We start from the raw sequence: 18,860 nt of genomic DNA on the forward strand, positions 1-18,860 counted from the left end.
CATATGAGAAATGGGGCTAATTATATAGATTTTAATGACTGGGGATGAGAATTAAAAGGAGACAATGAGTGCCCCATTCAGTGGCTGACAAGAATTGGCAGTACATTTTCATTTTCTTCTTTCCTTTTCTCCTTCCCCACTCCCTTTCCTGCCAAATTACTTTTTATATTTCACCTTACTTTTTGGGGTAAGACCCCAAGATTTGGGGTCAGCACTGAATTCAAATTGCTTTCTTGCCTCTTACCAGCCCTGTGACCCTGCACATGTTTTTACTCTGTACGTTGGTTCCCACATCTTTAAAATTATTCACAGAATCAATGCATATAAACATTTTATATTTATATATAAATTAAAATATATTATATGTTTATTTTTTATATATACCTAGGAAAGGATGTGGTAAAGTGCTTAGCACAGTCCTGGCAGGTAGTAAGCACTCAGTAGATGGTAGTTACTGTCTTATTTGCACCTGGCCTGTGCCTGTCACCCACAGATACTCTCAAACATGCATCTCCCACCCAGCCCCCTTCTCCTGTGCTCTAGCACCTGTATTTTGCCAACTGGCTGTAGAACATCTTTACTCTGATGGCTTCAAATAGCTCAGACTCTTGTTCAAAACTGAACTATTTGCTCCTCACATTTTCTCCATCTCAGTGAAAGCAAATTATCCCTCAGGTGTAACTTTTTGGACCTTCTCTTTTTGTCACTGCTCTTATCCTATCGGTCACCTGACTTGTTTCTGGAATTTTCTAATGATACTGTTCATTTCAGGTTCTCATAATCTCTCACTTGAATTATTGCCTGGTCTCCTCATTGGTTTCTCCAAATCTGGATGCTCCTCGTTCTATCCCGTGTTCTACTGTGTGTCCAGAGTGACCTTTCTAAGATGCAGGTCTCACTGTTTCACCCTCCTGTTTCAAAACTCCACGTGTTGCTGTTGCAGGTCTTTGAGCTGTAAGTCTAAGTGCAGATAGGTCTCGTGCTGACCTATTTTCCCATCGCTGGCCACTGAAGGCTCTGCCCACACACGAATTTGTTAGCTGGCTGTTCCTCCAGGATGCCATATGCCTTCACTGCTCTTCCTTCCTGCCTGCCTTCCTTCCTTCCTTCCTGCCTGCCTTCCTTCGTTCCTTCCTGCCTGCCTTCCTTCCCTCCCCCTTCCTTCCTTCCTCCCTCCCTCCCTCACTTTCCTTTTCCTCCCTTTCTTTTCTTTCTTTTTTTCCTTTCTTTCTTTCTTTCTTTCTTTCTTTCTTTCTTTCTTTCTTTCTTTCTTTCTCTCTCTCTCTCTTTCTTCTTTCTCTCTCTCTTCTTTTACCACCTCTCCCTAGGATGCCCTTCTCCCCTTCTCCAACTGGCAAACATCCTTAGGGAACTAGACAAATGTCTTCTTTCCTCTAGACCCTTCCCTGATCCCCACATCCTTCCATCCTGTTGCTCCTTCTGTGCACAGATAGTATTTTTTTAACACTTGTCAGTTGTCTCAGAGAACAACTTTATGACATAGTTAGTTATGTGCCTGTAAGCACTGGTCTTGGCACAAGCCTTGCAGAATAGTAGGGGCTCAAGAAAAGTTGGTTGGTTTGAGTAAATGAATGCATGGAATGATAGGGTCTAGAAGGATCTTATGAGATGGAATCTAACAAGTGGAATATCATTACAGGTATATGTAGAGGAAGAGAAATTTTACAAACACAAGGATAAAAGTGATGTGGTTTAACAACAAAATGTGCTAAAAATTACTTAGGGGTTTTGGTTGACAGCTCAGTGTGAGTCAATACTATGAGGTGGTAACAAAAAAAAATAAGGAAAGAAAAGAATATGAAGTTTCTTAAATGAAGAAACTGAATGTCTGCTGTTACACCTGGAGTATTGTGTTTGGGACTGTGTATTGTGTTTTTGGTGGTGTTTAGATTAGAATAGCAATAATTATTGAAATTATTTTCTTTTTAGTGTTTTTTTTTAAAGATTTTATTTATTTATTTGACAGAGAGAGTGAGAGAGGCAACACAAGCAGGGGGAGTGGGAGAGGGAGAAGCAGGCTTCCCGCCGAGTAGGGAGTCCGACGCAGGGCTCGATCCCAGGACCCTGGGATCATGACCTGAGCCGAAGGCAGACGCTCAACGACTGAGCCACCCTGGGTGGCACCCCTTCTTTTTAGTGTTTTTTGAAAAAAATTACCCAAACAAAGAAAGCACTAGCTAACACAATCAAGAAGAAAAAGGGAGAGGGTGCCTGGGTGGCTCAGATGGTTAAGCGTCTGCCTTCAGCTCAGGTCATGATCCCAGGGTCCTGGGATCGAGTCCCACATCAGGCTCCCTGCTCCTTGGGAGCCTGCTTCTCCCTCTGCCTCTCTCTCTCTCTCTCTCTCTCTCTCTCTCTCTCTGTCTCTCATGAATAAATAAATAAAATCTTTAAAAAAAAAAAAAAAGAAAAAGGGAGGAAGCACAAATGTGCCAAACAAGAAATGGCAGGGGGAAAGGAAACCATCGAAACAGATAAAAGTGTACAGGAGTCTTTTCAGGCCTCCCAGCAAATACATTTGAGAATCTTATGAAGTGCATGGTTTCCTGGGAAAACACAGATTACCACAATTGATAGAGATAGCAGGTGTAAACAGAACAATTTCTGTAGAGGAAAAAGAGATACTTATTAAGTATCTACCTCTCAAAAAAAGCACCAGGCCCAGATTTCTTCACAGAGAAATGCTACCAAGCCTTCAAATATCAAATGGTCCTGATACATTATTAAAGAGAATTGAAAATGAAGGGAAACTTTGCATTTCTTTTTATGAAACAAGTATAATATTAACTATCTACACATGATACAGACAGTACAGAAAACTATTACTTATTCATATTATTTATGAATATCCATGAAAAAATATAAAATATATAGTGCCAATATAATACAAATATTTTATTAACAAATGGAATCCAATACTACATAAAAATATAGTTCACTACGATGAGGCAAAGTAAGTGCATTATTTGGAAATCTATTAATACCATATACCATATTTTTTTAAAAAAGATTTTATTGATTTATTTGACAGAGAGAGACAGTGAGAGAGGCAACACAAGCAGGGGGAGTGGGAGAGGGAGAAGCAGGCTTCCCGCCGAGCAGGGAGCCTGACATGAGGCTCGATCCCAGGACCCTGGGATCATGACCTGAGCCGAAGGCAGACGCTTAACGACTGAGCCACCCAGGAGCCCCTATCATATACCATATTAATAGGTTTTAGCATAAATAATCATAAGATTATCTCCATAAATGCTGACAAAACTTTTGTCAGAAGTCAACATCCATTCCTCATAAAAATATTCATAAAACAGGACTTGATGGATACTTTCTTAACATGATAATATATATATATATACACATATATGTATACATAATCCATATGTATATGTATATACAATATATGTATATCAAATATATGTGTGTGTATATGTATATATACACACATGTATGTATTTATATAGATGTATGTATATACACAAACATAATATGTTTTAATCTTAGTCTTAAAACCCGTAATATTAAATTGAGAAAGATTACAAGTATTTTCTTTAAGACAGGAGCAAGGAGAAAATGGCCACTATTCCACTGCTTTTCAACTAGATGTAACCAATACAGTTAGACTAAAGAAATTGATTAGAGGCACAAGGATTAGTAGAGTACAACTATCTCTGTGGATGATATTTTAGTAAATCTGGAAAACCAGAAAAATCAATGACAAGACTAACTCAAACAATAAAAGATAAGGTAACTAGATGTAAAATTAACCTACCAAAATCAATAACCTTCAAAGACACAAACAATAACCAGTTAGGGAACATAATAGGAAAAAACCTTTACAGTAGCAACAAAGGAGATTAAATATTTAGGAACTTAACAAGAAATGTGCAAACTTTACAACACTCCTGAAAGACACAATTAAACAAATGAAAAAACATCATGTGTTCTTGAATAAGATATTTCAACAACATAAAGATGTCTGTACTCCTTAGGTTAATTTTAAAATTTGACGCAATCTTAATAAAAATTCTAACAAGTTTTTAAAAGAAGTTAGGCAAATCAATATAAAGTTTATGTGGAAAAATAAATATGCAAGAATAGACAAGAAAACACTAAAGGTTTTTCAGTGAAGGGACTAGCCCTTCTAGACATTAAAAGATACTATAGGGTGCCTGGGTTGGCACAGTTAGTTAAGCATCTGACTCTTGGTTTCGGCTCAGGTCATGATCTCAGGGTTATGAGATTGAGGCCCGCATTGGGCTCTGTACTCAGTGCAGAGGCTGAGATTCTCTCTCTACCTCTCCCTCTGCCCCTCCTGTTCATGCTTCTCTCTCAAATAAATAGAACTTAAATCTTAAAAAAATACTATAAAGTGTCAATAATTAACACATTGTGATATCAGTGCATGAATGAATAGATAAGTGATATAGAATAGAAAGCCAAGAAATAAACCCAAGAACGATTGGAAATTAAGTTAATAATAAAGATGGCATCTCAAATCACTTGGTAAAGAGAGTCTTTTTTTTTTTTTTTTTTTTTTTTTACTTTATTTCCTGCATTTTTTTTATTGTGGTAAAAAAAACAATATAGGAGTGCCTGGGTGGCTTAGTCTGTTAAGCATCTGACTTTGACTCAGGTCATGATTTTAGGGTTCTGGTACCAAGCCTTGTTTTGGGCTCCGTGCTCAGCACAGTCTGGTGCTGCTTCTCCCTCTGCCCCTCACCCCACTCATGCTGTCTCTCTCTCTTTCTCAAATAAATAAATAAATAAATAATAAAATCTTTTAAAAAAAACCCATAACATAAAATTTACCATCTTAGCCATTTTTAGGGGTAAAAGTTAGTGTTAAGTTTATCACATTGTGAAACAGATCTTCAGAACTTTTTCCTCCTACAAAACTGAAACTATACCTTGTGTGTGTGAGAGAGAGACTGGATTATTTCATTTATAACTATGTCCTCAAAATTCTTCTGTGTTGTATCATGTGACAGAATTTCCTTCCTTTTTAATGGACACTGGTTGGCTTATTTTTTGGTTATTGTAAATAATGCTGCTATAAACACAGGTGTATGAATACCTCTTTGATTCCCTGCTTTCAGAACCACTGCTGTAAGGCAATGGTGTTAGCCTTGCTAATCCGTGCTGAAGACATTAAACATTCAGTCTATCAAGCACATGAATAAAAAGACTGTATGATGTGAAGCCCTTTAAAAAGCAAAGCCACCAACTTTTCTTTATAGTTTTTTAATGTTCCATCATTTAAATAGATCATTTCTACTGTAATCATATGTATAAAAATGATTATCCAGTAAGTACAGTTATCTTATTTGTTTACTTTAGCATAATTCTGATAAATTGAAAAATTTTAAAGTAAAGGGAAAATATAAGATGTGAAGGTAACTTTTTCTAAAAGCTTAGGAACCCATTTTAATTGAGAAAATGTCAAATATTCCATATCCTTGTATGCTATTCTCTTGGCTATAGGGTAAAAATCAGAATTATCTTAGGACTCACCAATTTGGAGGTTTTTTTTAGCCTTCTAAGTGTGAGTTTTTTGATGGGGTAGCGGTCAGGAGAATGTAGGTCACTCTTTTCTGTTGTACTCCAGGATATACTCAAAAGGTATCATCCCTTAATTTCAACTTTTCTGAATAATCAAGTTGTGCTGGGAACCCATTCCGATTCCTTATCTCTATATTTGAAGGCTCTTGTTTTTACCCCGTATTTTTCTTACTGATATTTGTTTTTCTCTTTTTGCTCCTGTTTGAAGGTACAATCACTGGTTTGATGGAATGGCTTTGCTTCACCAGTTCAGGATAGAGAAGGGCACGGTGACCTATAGAAGCAAGTTCCTGCAGAGTGATACATATAAGGCCAATAGTGTTCATGACCGAATTGTCATTTCAGAATTTGGCACGCTGGCTCTCCCTGATCCATGCAAGAATGTTTTTGAACGTTTCATGTCAAAGTTTGAGCTGCCTGGTAAGCAGCCTTTACTGTATCCAGAATTTCTGGGTGATAGTGATGATTCTTTAATTATGATATGTGTGAATCTATATAAATATATATTTTGAAATAGATTTTTTGTTTTTTTGGTATGAGAGGATGTTTAAGCTGTTTTGTTGCTCTGATTGTGTGCTGCAGTACATTGTGGTGTTTAACTCTGGGGTTTGGTTTCAGCAATAACTGACAATACCAATGTCAACTATGTGCGGTACAAGGGTGACTACTATGTTAGCACCGAGACCAACTTTATGAATAAAGTGGACATTAAAACTCTGGAAAAAACAGAAAAGGTAAAATATAGGCTGAAAAATGAATAAAATGGACCCAAAATGTCTTTCCTTTCAACATCCTTTTTAGAGTAGTAGATATCTGAAGAAGAAATTGGAGGGGCGCCTGGGTGTCTCAGGAAGTTGAGTGGCTGACTCCTGATTTTGACTCAGGTCCTGATCTTGTTCTGGGATCAAGCCCTGCAACCATCTTAGTGCTCAGCGGGGAGTCTGCTTCAGGATTCTCTCTCTCCCTCTGCCTCCCCCAAAATAAATAAAATCTTAAAAAAAGAGAGACAATTCTAGACTTCTTTTTCCTTAGTCCTAATATCTGAAGGCTATGGTAAAGGAGAAATAGAATAGTATAGATTTACTTTGGTCATTTCATGTTCTTCCTAGCTACAGGTAGAATTGGACTAGAGATTGTCTAGACCCATACTGCTTTCACTTAACACATTAATTAAAAATAAATAAAATTTTGGACCAGAATTTTAATTTTAACTCTTATTTGTAGTACTTTCCTGTGATCTTGGGGAAAAAATCCTTATTGGGTAATCGTTTCTGTCCATTTGTTGTTGCTGGTGGTGGAGTTTTTGTTTATTATTTAGTTTCAGTTTCTTTAGTAGGAAAAATAATTTTGATTTCTCAGAAGTAAGATTGGGCTTATACTATATATTTCCTATTCTATTTTTAAAATATTTGACACATTCCTACTGTCTCTGCGTCTAAGTAGAGATCTGCCTGTGTAACATTTAAAAGTCCCTGATTGTCTTAAATTTGCAGGTAGACTGGAGCAAATTTATTGCTGTGAATGGAGCAACTGCACATCCTCATTATGACCCAGATGGAACAGCATACAACATGGGGAACTCCTATGGGCTACATGGTAAAGTTGGGATGGGGAACTTTTTAAAAATAATTAGGAGGTAACTATCTTCCCAGGGTTTCATAATGGTTAAGGTTGTAAGCCTACAGGAACTTTGTTTGAAATGTTCAGAAAGAAATCTCCAAAGTGGTATAACTGAGCTTAAAGTATATAATTTCCTGTGTTCTGTGGTCCTTTTGCACATACACTTAGCAACTGATTTGCTGTTTGACCTTTTCAGCATGACTTACATTTTTATGTTCTGTTGTGCTTTTTGGCTCACAGGCATTGTAGGGATTTTCAATATGTATTTCTCAAACTTGAATTTCTTAAAAGTATCATATTGTAAGTACAAAAAATGTAGAATGCTGCAGCAAAGAAATATTGGGAAGGTACATTGTTTATCACATGGGAAGGAATTTATTTTTATCATGGGAATAACACACAGTGAGGTAAGTTAAGGTTATAGTTTGGTTGTATTTATAGCTGTTTATATCATGTCTCTTTCTCGGTCACCCACATACTTTTCCAACTGCCTATCTGCCCCAGAAAGTTCTAATAGTTAATAATGATAGCTAACATTTATCGAGTGCGAGTGTCTAGTATATGCTGGTGTTAAGCATTTTTCCATATATTTTCTCATTTAATCCTTAATAACAACTCTCTGAGAAAGATACTATAATTGCCCCATTTTACAGACAATGGCAGTGAACCTTGAGAAGGTTTAGGATACTTGCTTAGGCAAGCTTCTAAGTGTGTAAGACCGGTCTTGAGCCCGAATCACATCCAAAGTCACTCTGATAGACCATCTTAGAAATTATTCATTGCTGAGTACAGAAGACTCTCAGAGTGTGGAAATTCATGTTCCTATAACCTGAGTACATGTCTCTCTGTTTGAAAAGAAATGGGTCAGGTGCCTGGGTGGCTCAGTTGGTTGAGCGGCTGCCTTTGGCTCAGGTCGTGGAGTCCCAGTTTCGAGTCCCACATCGGGCTCCCTGCTCAGCAGGGAGTCTGCTTCTCCCTCTGACCCTCTCCCCTCTCATGCTCTCTCTAACTCTCTCTCTCAAATAAATAAATAAACTTAAAAAAAAGAGAGATGGGTAGCTATTAGATATTTCTATCTATCTTTGCTGTCAATCTATCATCTATAACCTGTGAAACCTCTGTAGAGTTTAACTTTTGTGTAGGTTAATGTATACTTTTGGAGAGTGAGTAATTGGCTTGCAGGTTGTTGGTCTCTACCTCTCCATATTTATACATGTGATGTATATGAAAATGAATACTGCAGGTTTGGTTTTTACTGGCTCATGTAGAAATGGGGTACTCTGAAACTTCATCACCCAGGTCTCTCTCCTCTTATTACCTGATCTAGGGTGGGGGTGTATCCTTCAAAGCTGTTATAGAACACAGCAAACACCCTTTTAGGTAAAATCTTTCAGCAAATGGGTAAACTGAGTCAGCAGGTTTTTGTCCATCTTTTCTAATCATTAAAAAAAGATACATTTTTTAAAAATGATGTCTACTCTATATGCTTTTTTGGTCTGTTTTTTCTTCCCTTAGCAACATATTAAAATATTGTAATTAATTATTTCTTATGTCAAGAAGCATTTTACAGAACCAAGCTGCATAGAATTCTCCTATGTAGAACTATTTTCTTGTTAATTAAAATATGGTTGACAAAAAATAAATTTCTTAATAAATTGAGTCTATCAATCAAGTAGATAACCTTGTAACTAGTTCATAATATGATAAAAACTGTTTAACCATTCTGAATTATATATTCTAAAATAAATAGTCATAAGATCAGAGGTTCTCAGCCTTTAGTGTGCCTAAGAATGTTCTGAACACTTCTAGCAATATAGATTACTGGGCTTTATCTTCAGAGATTTTGGTTCAGTAGACCTGAAAAGGGGCCAGGAATCTGCATTTTAACCACCCCCTTACCCTTTATGTTGGCGCATTTGAGCAAGGTCCCCAGGTGATTTTGATGCAAGTGACTCCTGGATCTTTGAGAAATCCTGCCCCCAGTCATCAAAGGCTGTCTTGGTACTTTGCCTCAATTTGCTATTATACAAAATCATGAAGAGTCTCCCAGAGTTAGACTCACAGTATTGGGAAGGTCATTCTTTTGGGCTTTCCTCTGCTGGGTGTTTCCTGGGTATATGTCTGCCTCGCTCAGGCTTCACAACTTGTGATTAGGACAGTTCATTAACTAAGAGTGGTTAAATTTAGTGAAGTGAGTCTTGTCACATAATCCAGCTACTGAGATGGGCAGTTCTTCTCTTTATCTCCTCCTGACCTCAACTAAAACTGAATTTTCTTTCCTCCTCCCTCTCCTCCTCCTCCTTTTTACGTGATGATTTAGTCCAGTGAGGAGTTTTTGAACTGGAACTTGAATGTACATGTCCTTGCAGGGAACTTACTACCTAGGTTGTGGGAAAATTTAGTGATTCCCCTAATAAAGCGCTCACCAGTAATTTCTATCTTTAAGAAGTAAAAAGCTTTTAATTGTTTTAGCCTTTCCATATATTTTTTAAAAGACTTTTAAAAATGAACAAAAATCCTCTAAACATTAATCAATCCAGGTAGTTTTTAGTACTAATTAAATATATGTAATCAGTTAGATGGTTATATGATACTCTTGAACTGTAGAACTTGTCTTTTATCACTTTTATAACTCATCACTGTTTATATATCATGGGTGCTTAGAACACATGTATATCCCCAACTCAGACCTCTCCAGTATTTTATAACCAGTTGCTTACTCAATGTTTTTACGAGGATGTCTAATAGGCAGTACAAAATTAATTTATCTGAAAACCAAACTCCTGAAACTTTCCCCTAGATTTTTTCTGCTTAAAATATTCCCCATCTCAGTTGACCCTTCATCTTTCACGTTCCTCAGGATGATAATTTTGGAATCATCCTTCCCACCTGTCTTTCTCACATCCGTATCCAATTGGTCAAAAAGCAATTGCAGCAAGTGCCTTCAGAATAAATAAAAAATCAACCACTTCATATGACCTCCCCTGCCAGCACTCTGGTTTGAGCCCACCATCCTCTCTCGCGTGAATTATTGTAATAGCTTCTTGATGGATCTCCGTGCTTCTGTCCCACGTCAGCTCATGCTCAGCCTATCAGCCAGTTATCGTTTTAGCCCACCTACCTCGTCTCCTTATACTCGTCTCCTTGTTTACTATAACAGGGCCACAGTGGCCTCCTTGCTGTTATTTGAACACTCCAGACTTACTCTTGGCTGAGAATCATTTACTCTTCTCTCTGCCTGGAATGTGATTCTCTCAGGTGTCCTCAAGGCTCTCTTCCACACCTCCTTCAGGTCTTTACTCAAATGTCACCTTCTTAGTGAAGCCCTCTCCGATCACCATCTTGAAAATTGCAAACAGTGGCCTCCATCTATATACACTTACTCTTGATCCTCGTTCCCTGTTTTATTTTTCTTTGTAGATCTTTTCATCATCTCATGCTTTATATTTTTACCTATGAATGCTTTATTTGAGCTTTATCAAAGAAGAGCCTCTTGTATATTTGCACACTGCTGTATACAAGTGTCTGGAAGATATACTTAGGACGCTCAGAAGAGTGCCTGGAATATAGTTGGCACTCAATAAGTAATTGCTGAACAAATGAATGGAGAACTGTATGGTTATCTTGTTCCAAAAGAAGCTCAGTGATTGCAAAATTCTGCAAGTTACTGGACCAGCATTGGCAATTTTAATATGAGAAATATAATTTGAGATGACCTCAGTATATGTTTATTCACTGAATAATTTAAAAAACATATGTTGTTGGGCGCCTGGGTGGCTTGGTTGGTTAAGTGACTGCCTTCGGCTCAGGTCATGATCCTGGAGTCCCGGGATCGAGTCCCGCATCGGGCTCCCTGCTCGGCGGGGAGTCTGCTTCTCCCTCTGACCCTCTTCCCTCTCATGCTCTCTATCTCTCATTCTCTCTCTCTCAAATAAATAAAATCTTAACAAAATAAATAAAAAAAATAAAAAACATATGTTGTTAATTAATCTGTCAATAGCTATCTCTACTGTGCTTATTGAATTCTAAGTCCTTGCTTGGTACTGAGGATGCAAAGATGAATCAGACACAATTCCTGCCCTTGAAGAACTCACCAGTATACTGGGAAGCAGATAAACAAGCACAAAATTATAGTTCAGTAAGACAAGTGCTGTGACTGTATGGGATATAATCAGGGCATAGAGGAGGGGCACCAAATACATTTGGGGTGGGGAAGAGTCAGGGGTTGCTACTTGAGGAGTGGTTACCTGAGCTGATTCTTGACGAAGCAGTAAGATGAATGATTACATGAATGAGGGTGATTGCATGAATGCATTGATGAGAAAGGATGAGATAGGACTCAGAGAGACCCCAGGGATCCAGAGGACTGGAGAGAAGTGGGTGTGGGGGCAAATAGAGACTGTAGTTGTAGGGACTGTGGAGTCGGGAGAGGGACAAATGGAATTTGAAGATGATCCTGGCTGGTACCTAACCTCTTCCTATAGAGAATGAGTTCATCTTCAGGAAGTGAGAGGGTAAACTTTTGGGAGCATTAAAATGCAATAAACTTAGCTATTAATCATGAAAAAAATGCAATAAACTGTTGGTTGATTACTTTGTGTGTATTGCTTTAAAATCTTACCTAATATGACTTTCATAAAGTTAACTTTTTTTTTTTTTAGATTTTATTTATTTATTTGACAGAGAGAGACACAGCGAGAGAGGGAACACAAGCAGGGGGAGTGGGAGAGGGAGAAGCAGGCTTCCCGCGGAGCAGGGAGCCCGATGTGGGGCTCAATCCCAGGACCCTGGGATCATGACCTGAGCCGAAGGCAGACGCTTAACGACCGAGCCACCCAGGCGTCCCAGTTAATATTTTTTTTTTATCCAAGTTTTTGTTTGAAATAACCCTTTATGAAATATGGATGTCAGGCATATATTGTATAAATCTCTTAACTGCTTTTATGTAGTCCATGAGTGTGAGGGTTATCTTTTATTCTAGAATGTGTGTAAAATAAGACAGGACTTTGTTTTCCAGGTTCTTGCTATAATATTATTCGGGTTCCTCCAGAGAATGTGGATCTTGGGGAGACAATCCACGGAGCCCAGGTGATATGTTCTATTGCCTCTGCAGAGAGGATGAAACCTTCTTACTATCATAGCTTTGGTAAGCCCAGACGTAAAGTAAATTGCAATGGCATCTGCCTTAATGTCACTGTAGCAGAGGAACTAGTTTGGGCAAATACTATGTTGATAAGCTTATCAAAGGATGCTGATAATGAGACCAAGGTTGCATTTTAATGCCAGTTAAGTTTCTTCTATTCAGTCACATACTTCTTACCCTGGCCAAATGACTGCTTAAAAAGACGTATTTATTTCAGTACTAGCAATTACTTAAAAATTGACAACATCAAAAGTGAACCATAAGGTCACTTATGGACTTTGAGTGCTTCTGATGTGTCTGTGGAAGTTCATCAGGTATAGCAAATGTACCAACCACTCTAGTGGGAGGTGTGGATAAAAGGGAGGCTATGCGTATGTGGGGACAGAGGATGTATGACAAGTCTCTGTACCTTCCCTTTAATTTTGTTACAAAACTGAAACTGCTCTAAAAAAAATAAAGTCTTAATAAAAAAAAATCATTTGACCATAAAAAAACTGACAGAATTCAAAATTTTAGGTAACTTTAAGCCACAGGTAATGATCATACATGAAAAGATCTTGACTATATTTCCTGGGGGAAATTTATATTCTGTTTGATTGCTTCAGCTCTTTCTCAGAATTTATTTTCTACGTTCTGAACTGTTATGGCCAATCTACTCCTGAATCCTTACCTTCAGTATAAATAGCAAATGGATTACAGAATAAACATCTCGATCACAAATGACACTTTAATATTATGCTTCTTTACTTTGTTCCTAAAACAAACAATTTGAAAAGAAAAATAAGAAAGATAAAAAGCAAGCTGAGGGCATTCAACCCAAGCTATTCTAAGCAGTTTCCTTTTTTATGTAGGAATAGGAAATATGTAAAACAAAGCTGGGAAATAGTGAAGAATTATTTCTGGCTGGCTTTTGCTTAGGTCAGCAGTACTATGTCCAGGCATTCAGGTAAGTCCCTGTAACTGTCACATTTCAGACAACTGTAATTTGCCGAATAACATTTTATTATTTGCTGGAACCTTTTAGGAATGACGAGGAACTATATAATCTTCATTGAACAGCCTCTAAAGATGAATTTGTGGAAAATTGTCACTTCTAGAATTCGAGGAAAGGCCTTTTCAAGTGGAATAAGCTGGGAACCCCAGTATAATACACGGTTTCATGTGGTCGATAAGCACACTGGGCAGGTGGAGTATTTTGAGTATATTCATCATGAAAATGATTGGACACAAAGACACATTTTCCTGTAGTTGATTTTTACTTTCCCTGGGCATTGCTTGCATAAGATTATAGTTCAGTAAGACAAGTGCTCTCTTAATCAAGGATATTACCTTCTTCCGTGGGTAGGGCTAGCTCACTTATTAGTTAATACAGTGGATTTTGCATATTAGAAAATTGTTGGTTTTACACTTTTAATTATCTGACTTAACTAAAATGGCATCTAGGAAATCTTCTTAGCATCTAAGCATGGATTTTTCCATATCATGATATTTGCTAAAGAGAATGTTGTTCATGCAGAGGTCTTGGAACTTTTGCACTTACTTTAATTGCTTGCTCCTGTGACTTCTTGATAGGTAAATATGATAATCCTACCAAAGTCCAAGGTGCATGTGTTAGTTAAATATCTTTCTATACTCCTGATTAGTAGTACTATTATATTTGTCTTCTCTTAGTCTCTTTAAAGAGACAATATCCTAAATCTACTCTCCCCTAATTTCATTACCAGAAAAATCCTATATTTGGTAATGAGTACATTTTCAAAGAGTTCATCATAAGCTACTTAATAGCAGTATTTTCTATTTAATCATGTAAGATAGAATCCAGGATTTATTTATCCCTCAAAACATTGGGCCATATTTCATCAGGACTTTTAAGTTCGTTATAATCATTCATTAGATAGCTCCAGAATTCATTATTTAATATGGTATGTGACGGCTTAAAGAAGGATGCTTAAATCAAAGTGTTTGCTTCTACATTCCAAATTCTACTTTTTACACTTACTAGGCCTGTCATTTAAAGGGAGGGAATCTTTTTAATTTAAACTTTGTGGGTCTGTCCCCTAAAGAAAAAAAAATGAAAAAACAAAATATCTCTCTTTCATTGTTTGTATTTTCCCCTGCAGCTTCTTCCAGGAATGTACTACAGTAAACCTTTTGTTACTTTTCATCAAATCAATGCCTTTGAAGACCAGGGCTGTGTTGTAATTGATTTGTGCTGTCAAGATGATGGAAGAAGCCTGGAAGTTTACCAGCTACAGAATCTCAGGAAAGCTGGGGAAGGGCTTGATCAGGTAAACATCTCTAATTTGTCAGGTTCTGATTGGCTTTGGAATTAGCTGTTTCTCTTGCTTCTTTGGCAGATAAGGAAGGAGAATGGTTTTGAAGTCCCAGCTTTGTCATTTACTTATTTTAATACTTAAAAATAATTTGAAGTACTTACTTAATACCTAATAAATAAAAAGCATATTAAAGAAAACCAAGAGATGTGTTTTGGAGCACTTGTGATTAGTTCTTTATTACACATTCTTAAGTTTCCTGAAAAGGATAGCAAAATGGACTATAATATCTTAATTCTCTAATAAAAGAAAGTGTTCCAGTTCATCTAGCTGGAATTCTCTAATAAAAGGAAGTGTTCCAGTTCATATCATTTTCCTGATACTGAATCCAAGGTAAAATTTTTCCTTTGTATTATGTAATATAAATTGTTTTGAGCTGTAGTTTTGTTTATATTTATTTTTTTTTAAAAAGTTTTTTAAAAAGTAGGCTCCATGCCCAGTGTGGAGCTAACGCGGGGCTTGAACTCATGACCCTGAGATCAAGACCTGCGCTGAGATCAAGAGTTGGTTGCTTAACTGAGTCACCCAGGTGCCCTTGTAGTTTTATTTTTAAATCTTTTTAAAACGTTAATTTTAAAGTTACTTATACTTACAAAGCTGACCTATATTTGTATGATAGGTCTTGATATCTGCAGGATAAGTCCATTAGCCCTCTTCTTTTTTAAGATTGCCTGGGTTTGGGGCACCTGGGTGGCTCATTCCATTAAGCATCTGACTCTTGGTTTCGGCTGGAGTCATGATCTCATGGGTTGTTGGATCTAGCCCTTCATCAGGCTCCATGAGAGCCCGCTTGAAGATTCTCTCCTTCTGTCCCTAGCGCCACTTGCATGCACTCTCTCTCTCTCTAAAATGAATAAATAAATCTTTTAAAAAAATTGCTTGGGTTTCTCTTGGCCTTTCTGCATTTCCATAAATTTTAGAATCAACTTGTCAGTTTTACAAATTAAAAAAAAACCTGATTGAGATCATGTTGCAACTATAGATCAATTTGGAGATAACTGATATCTTTACTACAGTAAGAAATATTAAGTCTTCAATCCATGAACATGGAATATCATTCCATTCATTTGAGTCTTTTGAAGTTTCCCTCAGTAATGTCTATAGTTTTCAGTGTCAGGATATTACATAGCTTTTGTTAAACTTATCCCTAGGCATTAAATGTGTTTTGAAACTATTGTAAATTGTATCTTTTAAACTTTCATTTTCTGTTTTTGCTGGTATATAGAAATGCAAGTGATTTTGTATATTTATGTCATATTTAGAGACCTTGCTAAATTCACTTATTAGGGTTTAAATACTTGAACTGTAGGTTATTTTCAATTTTCTATGTATATAATCATGTTATCTGAAATAGTGACAATTTTCATTTCTTTCCAGTACTTATATACCTTTTATTTCTTTTTCTTGCCTTATTATACTAGTTAGGACCTCAAATTGAAAAGAAGTGATGATAGCAGTAATAATTTTCCCCATCTCATTTAGAAAATGTTTAATAATCCACCATTAAGTATGAAATTGCTATAAGTATTTTTGTAGATACCTTTATCAAATTATCTTAGTGGTGCTTTTGATGAATAAGCATGTTCCAATATATCAGTTTTTTTCTTTATGAGTAATACATTGTACATCCTGTTTCAGACATCTTCCCATCATAAGGTCATGAAAATATTGTCCCATATTACCTCTAGAAGAATTTTTAATTCTGAAAATTAAGTACCCATATATGTATTGTTCTGTTTCTGGACTCTATATTCTGTTCCATTGGTCTCCTTATGTATTCTTGTGCCAGTATCCCATTGTTCTGATTACTGTCACTGTATAAAAAATCTTGATGTTTGGCAGATCAGGTCCTCCTAATTTTTTCTTCTATAATAAGTGTGATGGCCATTCCCTGGCCCTCTACATTTTGGAATAAATTTTAGAATCAGCTTGTAAGTTTCTACACACACACAAAAATAAAAACAAAAAACCTGTTAGATTTTAATTGCATTTGCACTGAATCTACATATTAATTTGAGGGAAGATTAACATCTTTACATGATGTTGATTCTTCCAGTACATGAACACAATATATCTTTCCATTTATCATTTCTTTAAAGTGTTTTATAGCTGTCTGGGTATACATTTTATACACCTTTTGGATTATAAAAAAGATTATTAAATTATTAGATTTACTTCTAGGTAAGTTATATATATGTAAGAATATATATATACATATACATATATATATATTTTTTTTTTTTTTTGAGAGAGAGAGAGAGAGAGAGCATGGGTTGGGGGAGGGACAAAGGAGAGGGAGAGAGAGAATCTTAGCAGGCTCCATGCTCAGTGCAGGGCCCAAGATGGGGCTTGATCTCATGACCTGAGATCATGACCTGAGCTGAGATCAAGAATTGGACACTTAACTGACTCAGCCACTCAGGTGCCCCAGGTATTTGATATTATTTTATTATTTTTTTAAAAGATTTATTTGAGAGAGAGAGAGCATGAGTGGGGGCAGAGACAGTGGGAGAGGGAGAAGGAGAAGCAGACTCCCCACTGAGCAAGGAGCCCGACATAGTGCTTGATCCCAGGACCCCGAGATCATGACCTTAGCTGAAGGCAGAAGCTTGAATGACTGAGCTACCCAGGTGCCCCTTGATATTATTTTATATTAATTTAAATGTTATTTACTTTCTCTTTCATTTATGTTAATACTGCTGTATGGCAATATGATTGATTTTTATTTATTGATCTTGTATTCAGTAATGAATACAGTAATTCAGTAATTCTAAAAATTTATAGATTCCTTAGATTTTGTACATCTACAATCATATCTTATGCAAGTAATGATGGTTTTCTTTTCTTCCTTTCCAAACTAGTTATTGGTTTTCTTTTTCTTGCCTTACTTCACTGGATCTCCAGTACAGTGTAGAGTAAGTAGTGATGGTTGACATCCTTATCTGGTACCTAATCTGAGAGGAAAAGTTTTCAACATGTTACTATTAAGTATGCTGTTTGTTATAGATTTAAACAAACAAACTAGTAGACTTTGTTTTTTAGAGAAGTTTTAAGTTGAAAGAAAAATCAAGCAGAACATACAGAGAACTCCCATGTATATTCCCCTCCTCCTTATCTCCCCAGGTTTCCCTATTATTATTATCTTGCTTTGGTATGGTATATTTGTACAGTTGATGAACCAATATTTATATATTATTACTAACTAAAGTCCATGATTTACATTAGGTTTCACTCTTTGTGTTGTACAATTCAGTGGGTTTTGACAAATGCCTAAGGTCATGTATCCATCATTATATATAGTACCATAAAGAATAGTTTCCCTGCCCTAAAAATACCGTGTTCCACCTATTCTTCCCTCCCCACCTCCCTCAACACCTGGCAACTAGTAATCTTTTTACTGTCAATAATAGTTTTTCCTTTTCCAAGATGTCATATAATTGGACTCCTAGACTATGTAGCTTTTTCAGACTGGCCCCCCCCTTTTTTAAACATTATTTGAGAGAGAGAGAACGAGCGGGGAGAGGGGCAGAGGGAAAGAGAGAAGCAGACTCGCTGATGAGCAGGGAGCCTGATGAGGGGCTTGATCCCAGGACACTGAGATCATTGCCTGAGCCAAAGACAGAGGCTTAGTCAACTGAGCCACCCAGGCGCACCTCAGACTGGCTTTTTTCACTTAGTAATATGCGTTTAAGGTTTCTCCATGTCTTTTGGTGGCTTGATAGCTCATTTTTTTCATCACTGAATAATATTCTATTGTATATATGTACCACAGTTTGTTTATCCTTTCATTTATTGGAGGATATCTTGGTTGCTTTCAGTTTTTGGTAAATATAAATAAAACTACTGTAAACATTTGTGGGCAGGTTTTGTGTGGACATAAGTTATTGATAGATTTTTCTTTAAAGATTTTATTTATTAGAGAGAGAGAGAGAGAGAACGAGAGTGCACACAAGCAGGGAGAGCGGCAGGCAGAGGGAGAAGCAGGCTCCCCGTTGAGCAATGAGCCCCATGCTGGACTCAATCCCAGGACACCGGGATCATGACCCGAGCTGAAGGCAGACACTTAACTGACTGAGCCCCCTAGGTGCCCCAGTAGGTTTTTTTTTTTTAATTTTTATAATTTTTATTTATTTTTAATTTTTTTTTAAGATTTTATTTATTCATTCAAGACACAGAGATACAGA

General features: G+C 36.8%; 1 protein-coding gene across 6 annotated transcripts in view; it reads left to right on the forward strand.

The window, feature by feature from the left end:
- BCO2 (beta-carotene oxygenase 2) overlaps positions 1 to 18,860 on the forward strand; it is a 47,280-nt gene that overhangs the window by 15,772 nt on the left and 12,648 nt on the right. For all 6 annotated transcript variants that reach the window (XM_073903747.1, XM_073903749.1, XM_073903748.1 and 3 more), the window contains 6 exons: positions 5,789 to 6,000; positions 6,199 to 6,314; positions 7,074 to 7,176; positions 12,218 to 12,346; positions 13,368 to 13,528; positions 14,464 to 14,631. In XM_073903747.1, coding sequence (XP_073759848.1) covers positions 5,789 to 6,000; positions 6,199 to 6,314; positions 7,074 to 7,176; positions 12,218 to 12,346; positions 13,368 to 13,528; positions 14,464 to 14,631 — 889 coding nt within the window. The remainder of the gene's footprint in view (positions 1 to 5,788; positions 6,001 to 6,198; positions 6,315 to 7,073; positions 7,177 to 12,217; positions 12,347 to 13,367; positions 13,529 to 14,463; positions 14,632 to 18,860) is intronic.

This window comes from Callorhinus ursinus, unplaced genomic scaffold, assembly GCF_003265705.2.
Source record: "Callorhinus ursinus isolate GAN/ISIS: 27379988/994484 unplaced genomic scaffold, GSC_fseal_2.0 scaffold19, whole genome shotgun sequence".
In the NCBI taxonomy this organism is placed as follows: domain Eukaryota; kingdom Metazoa; phylum Chordata; class Mammalia; order Carnivora; family Otariidae; genus Callorhinus; species Callorhinus ursinus.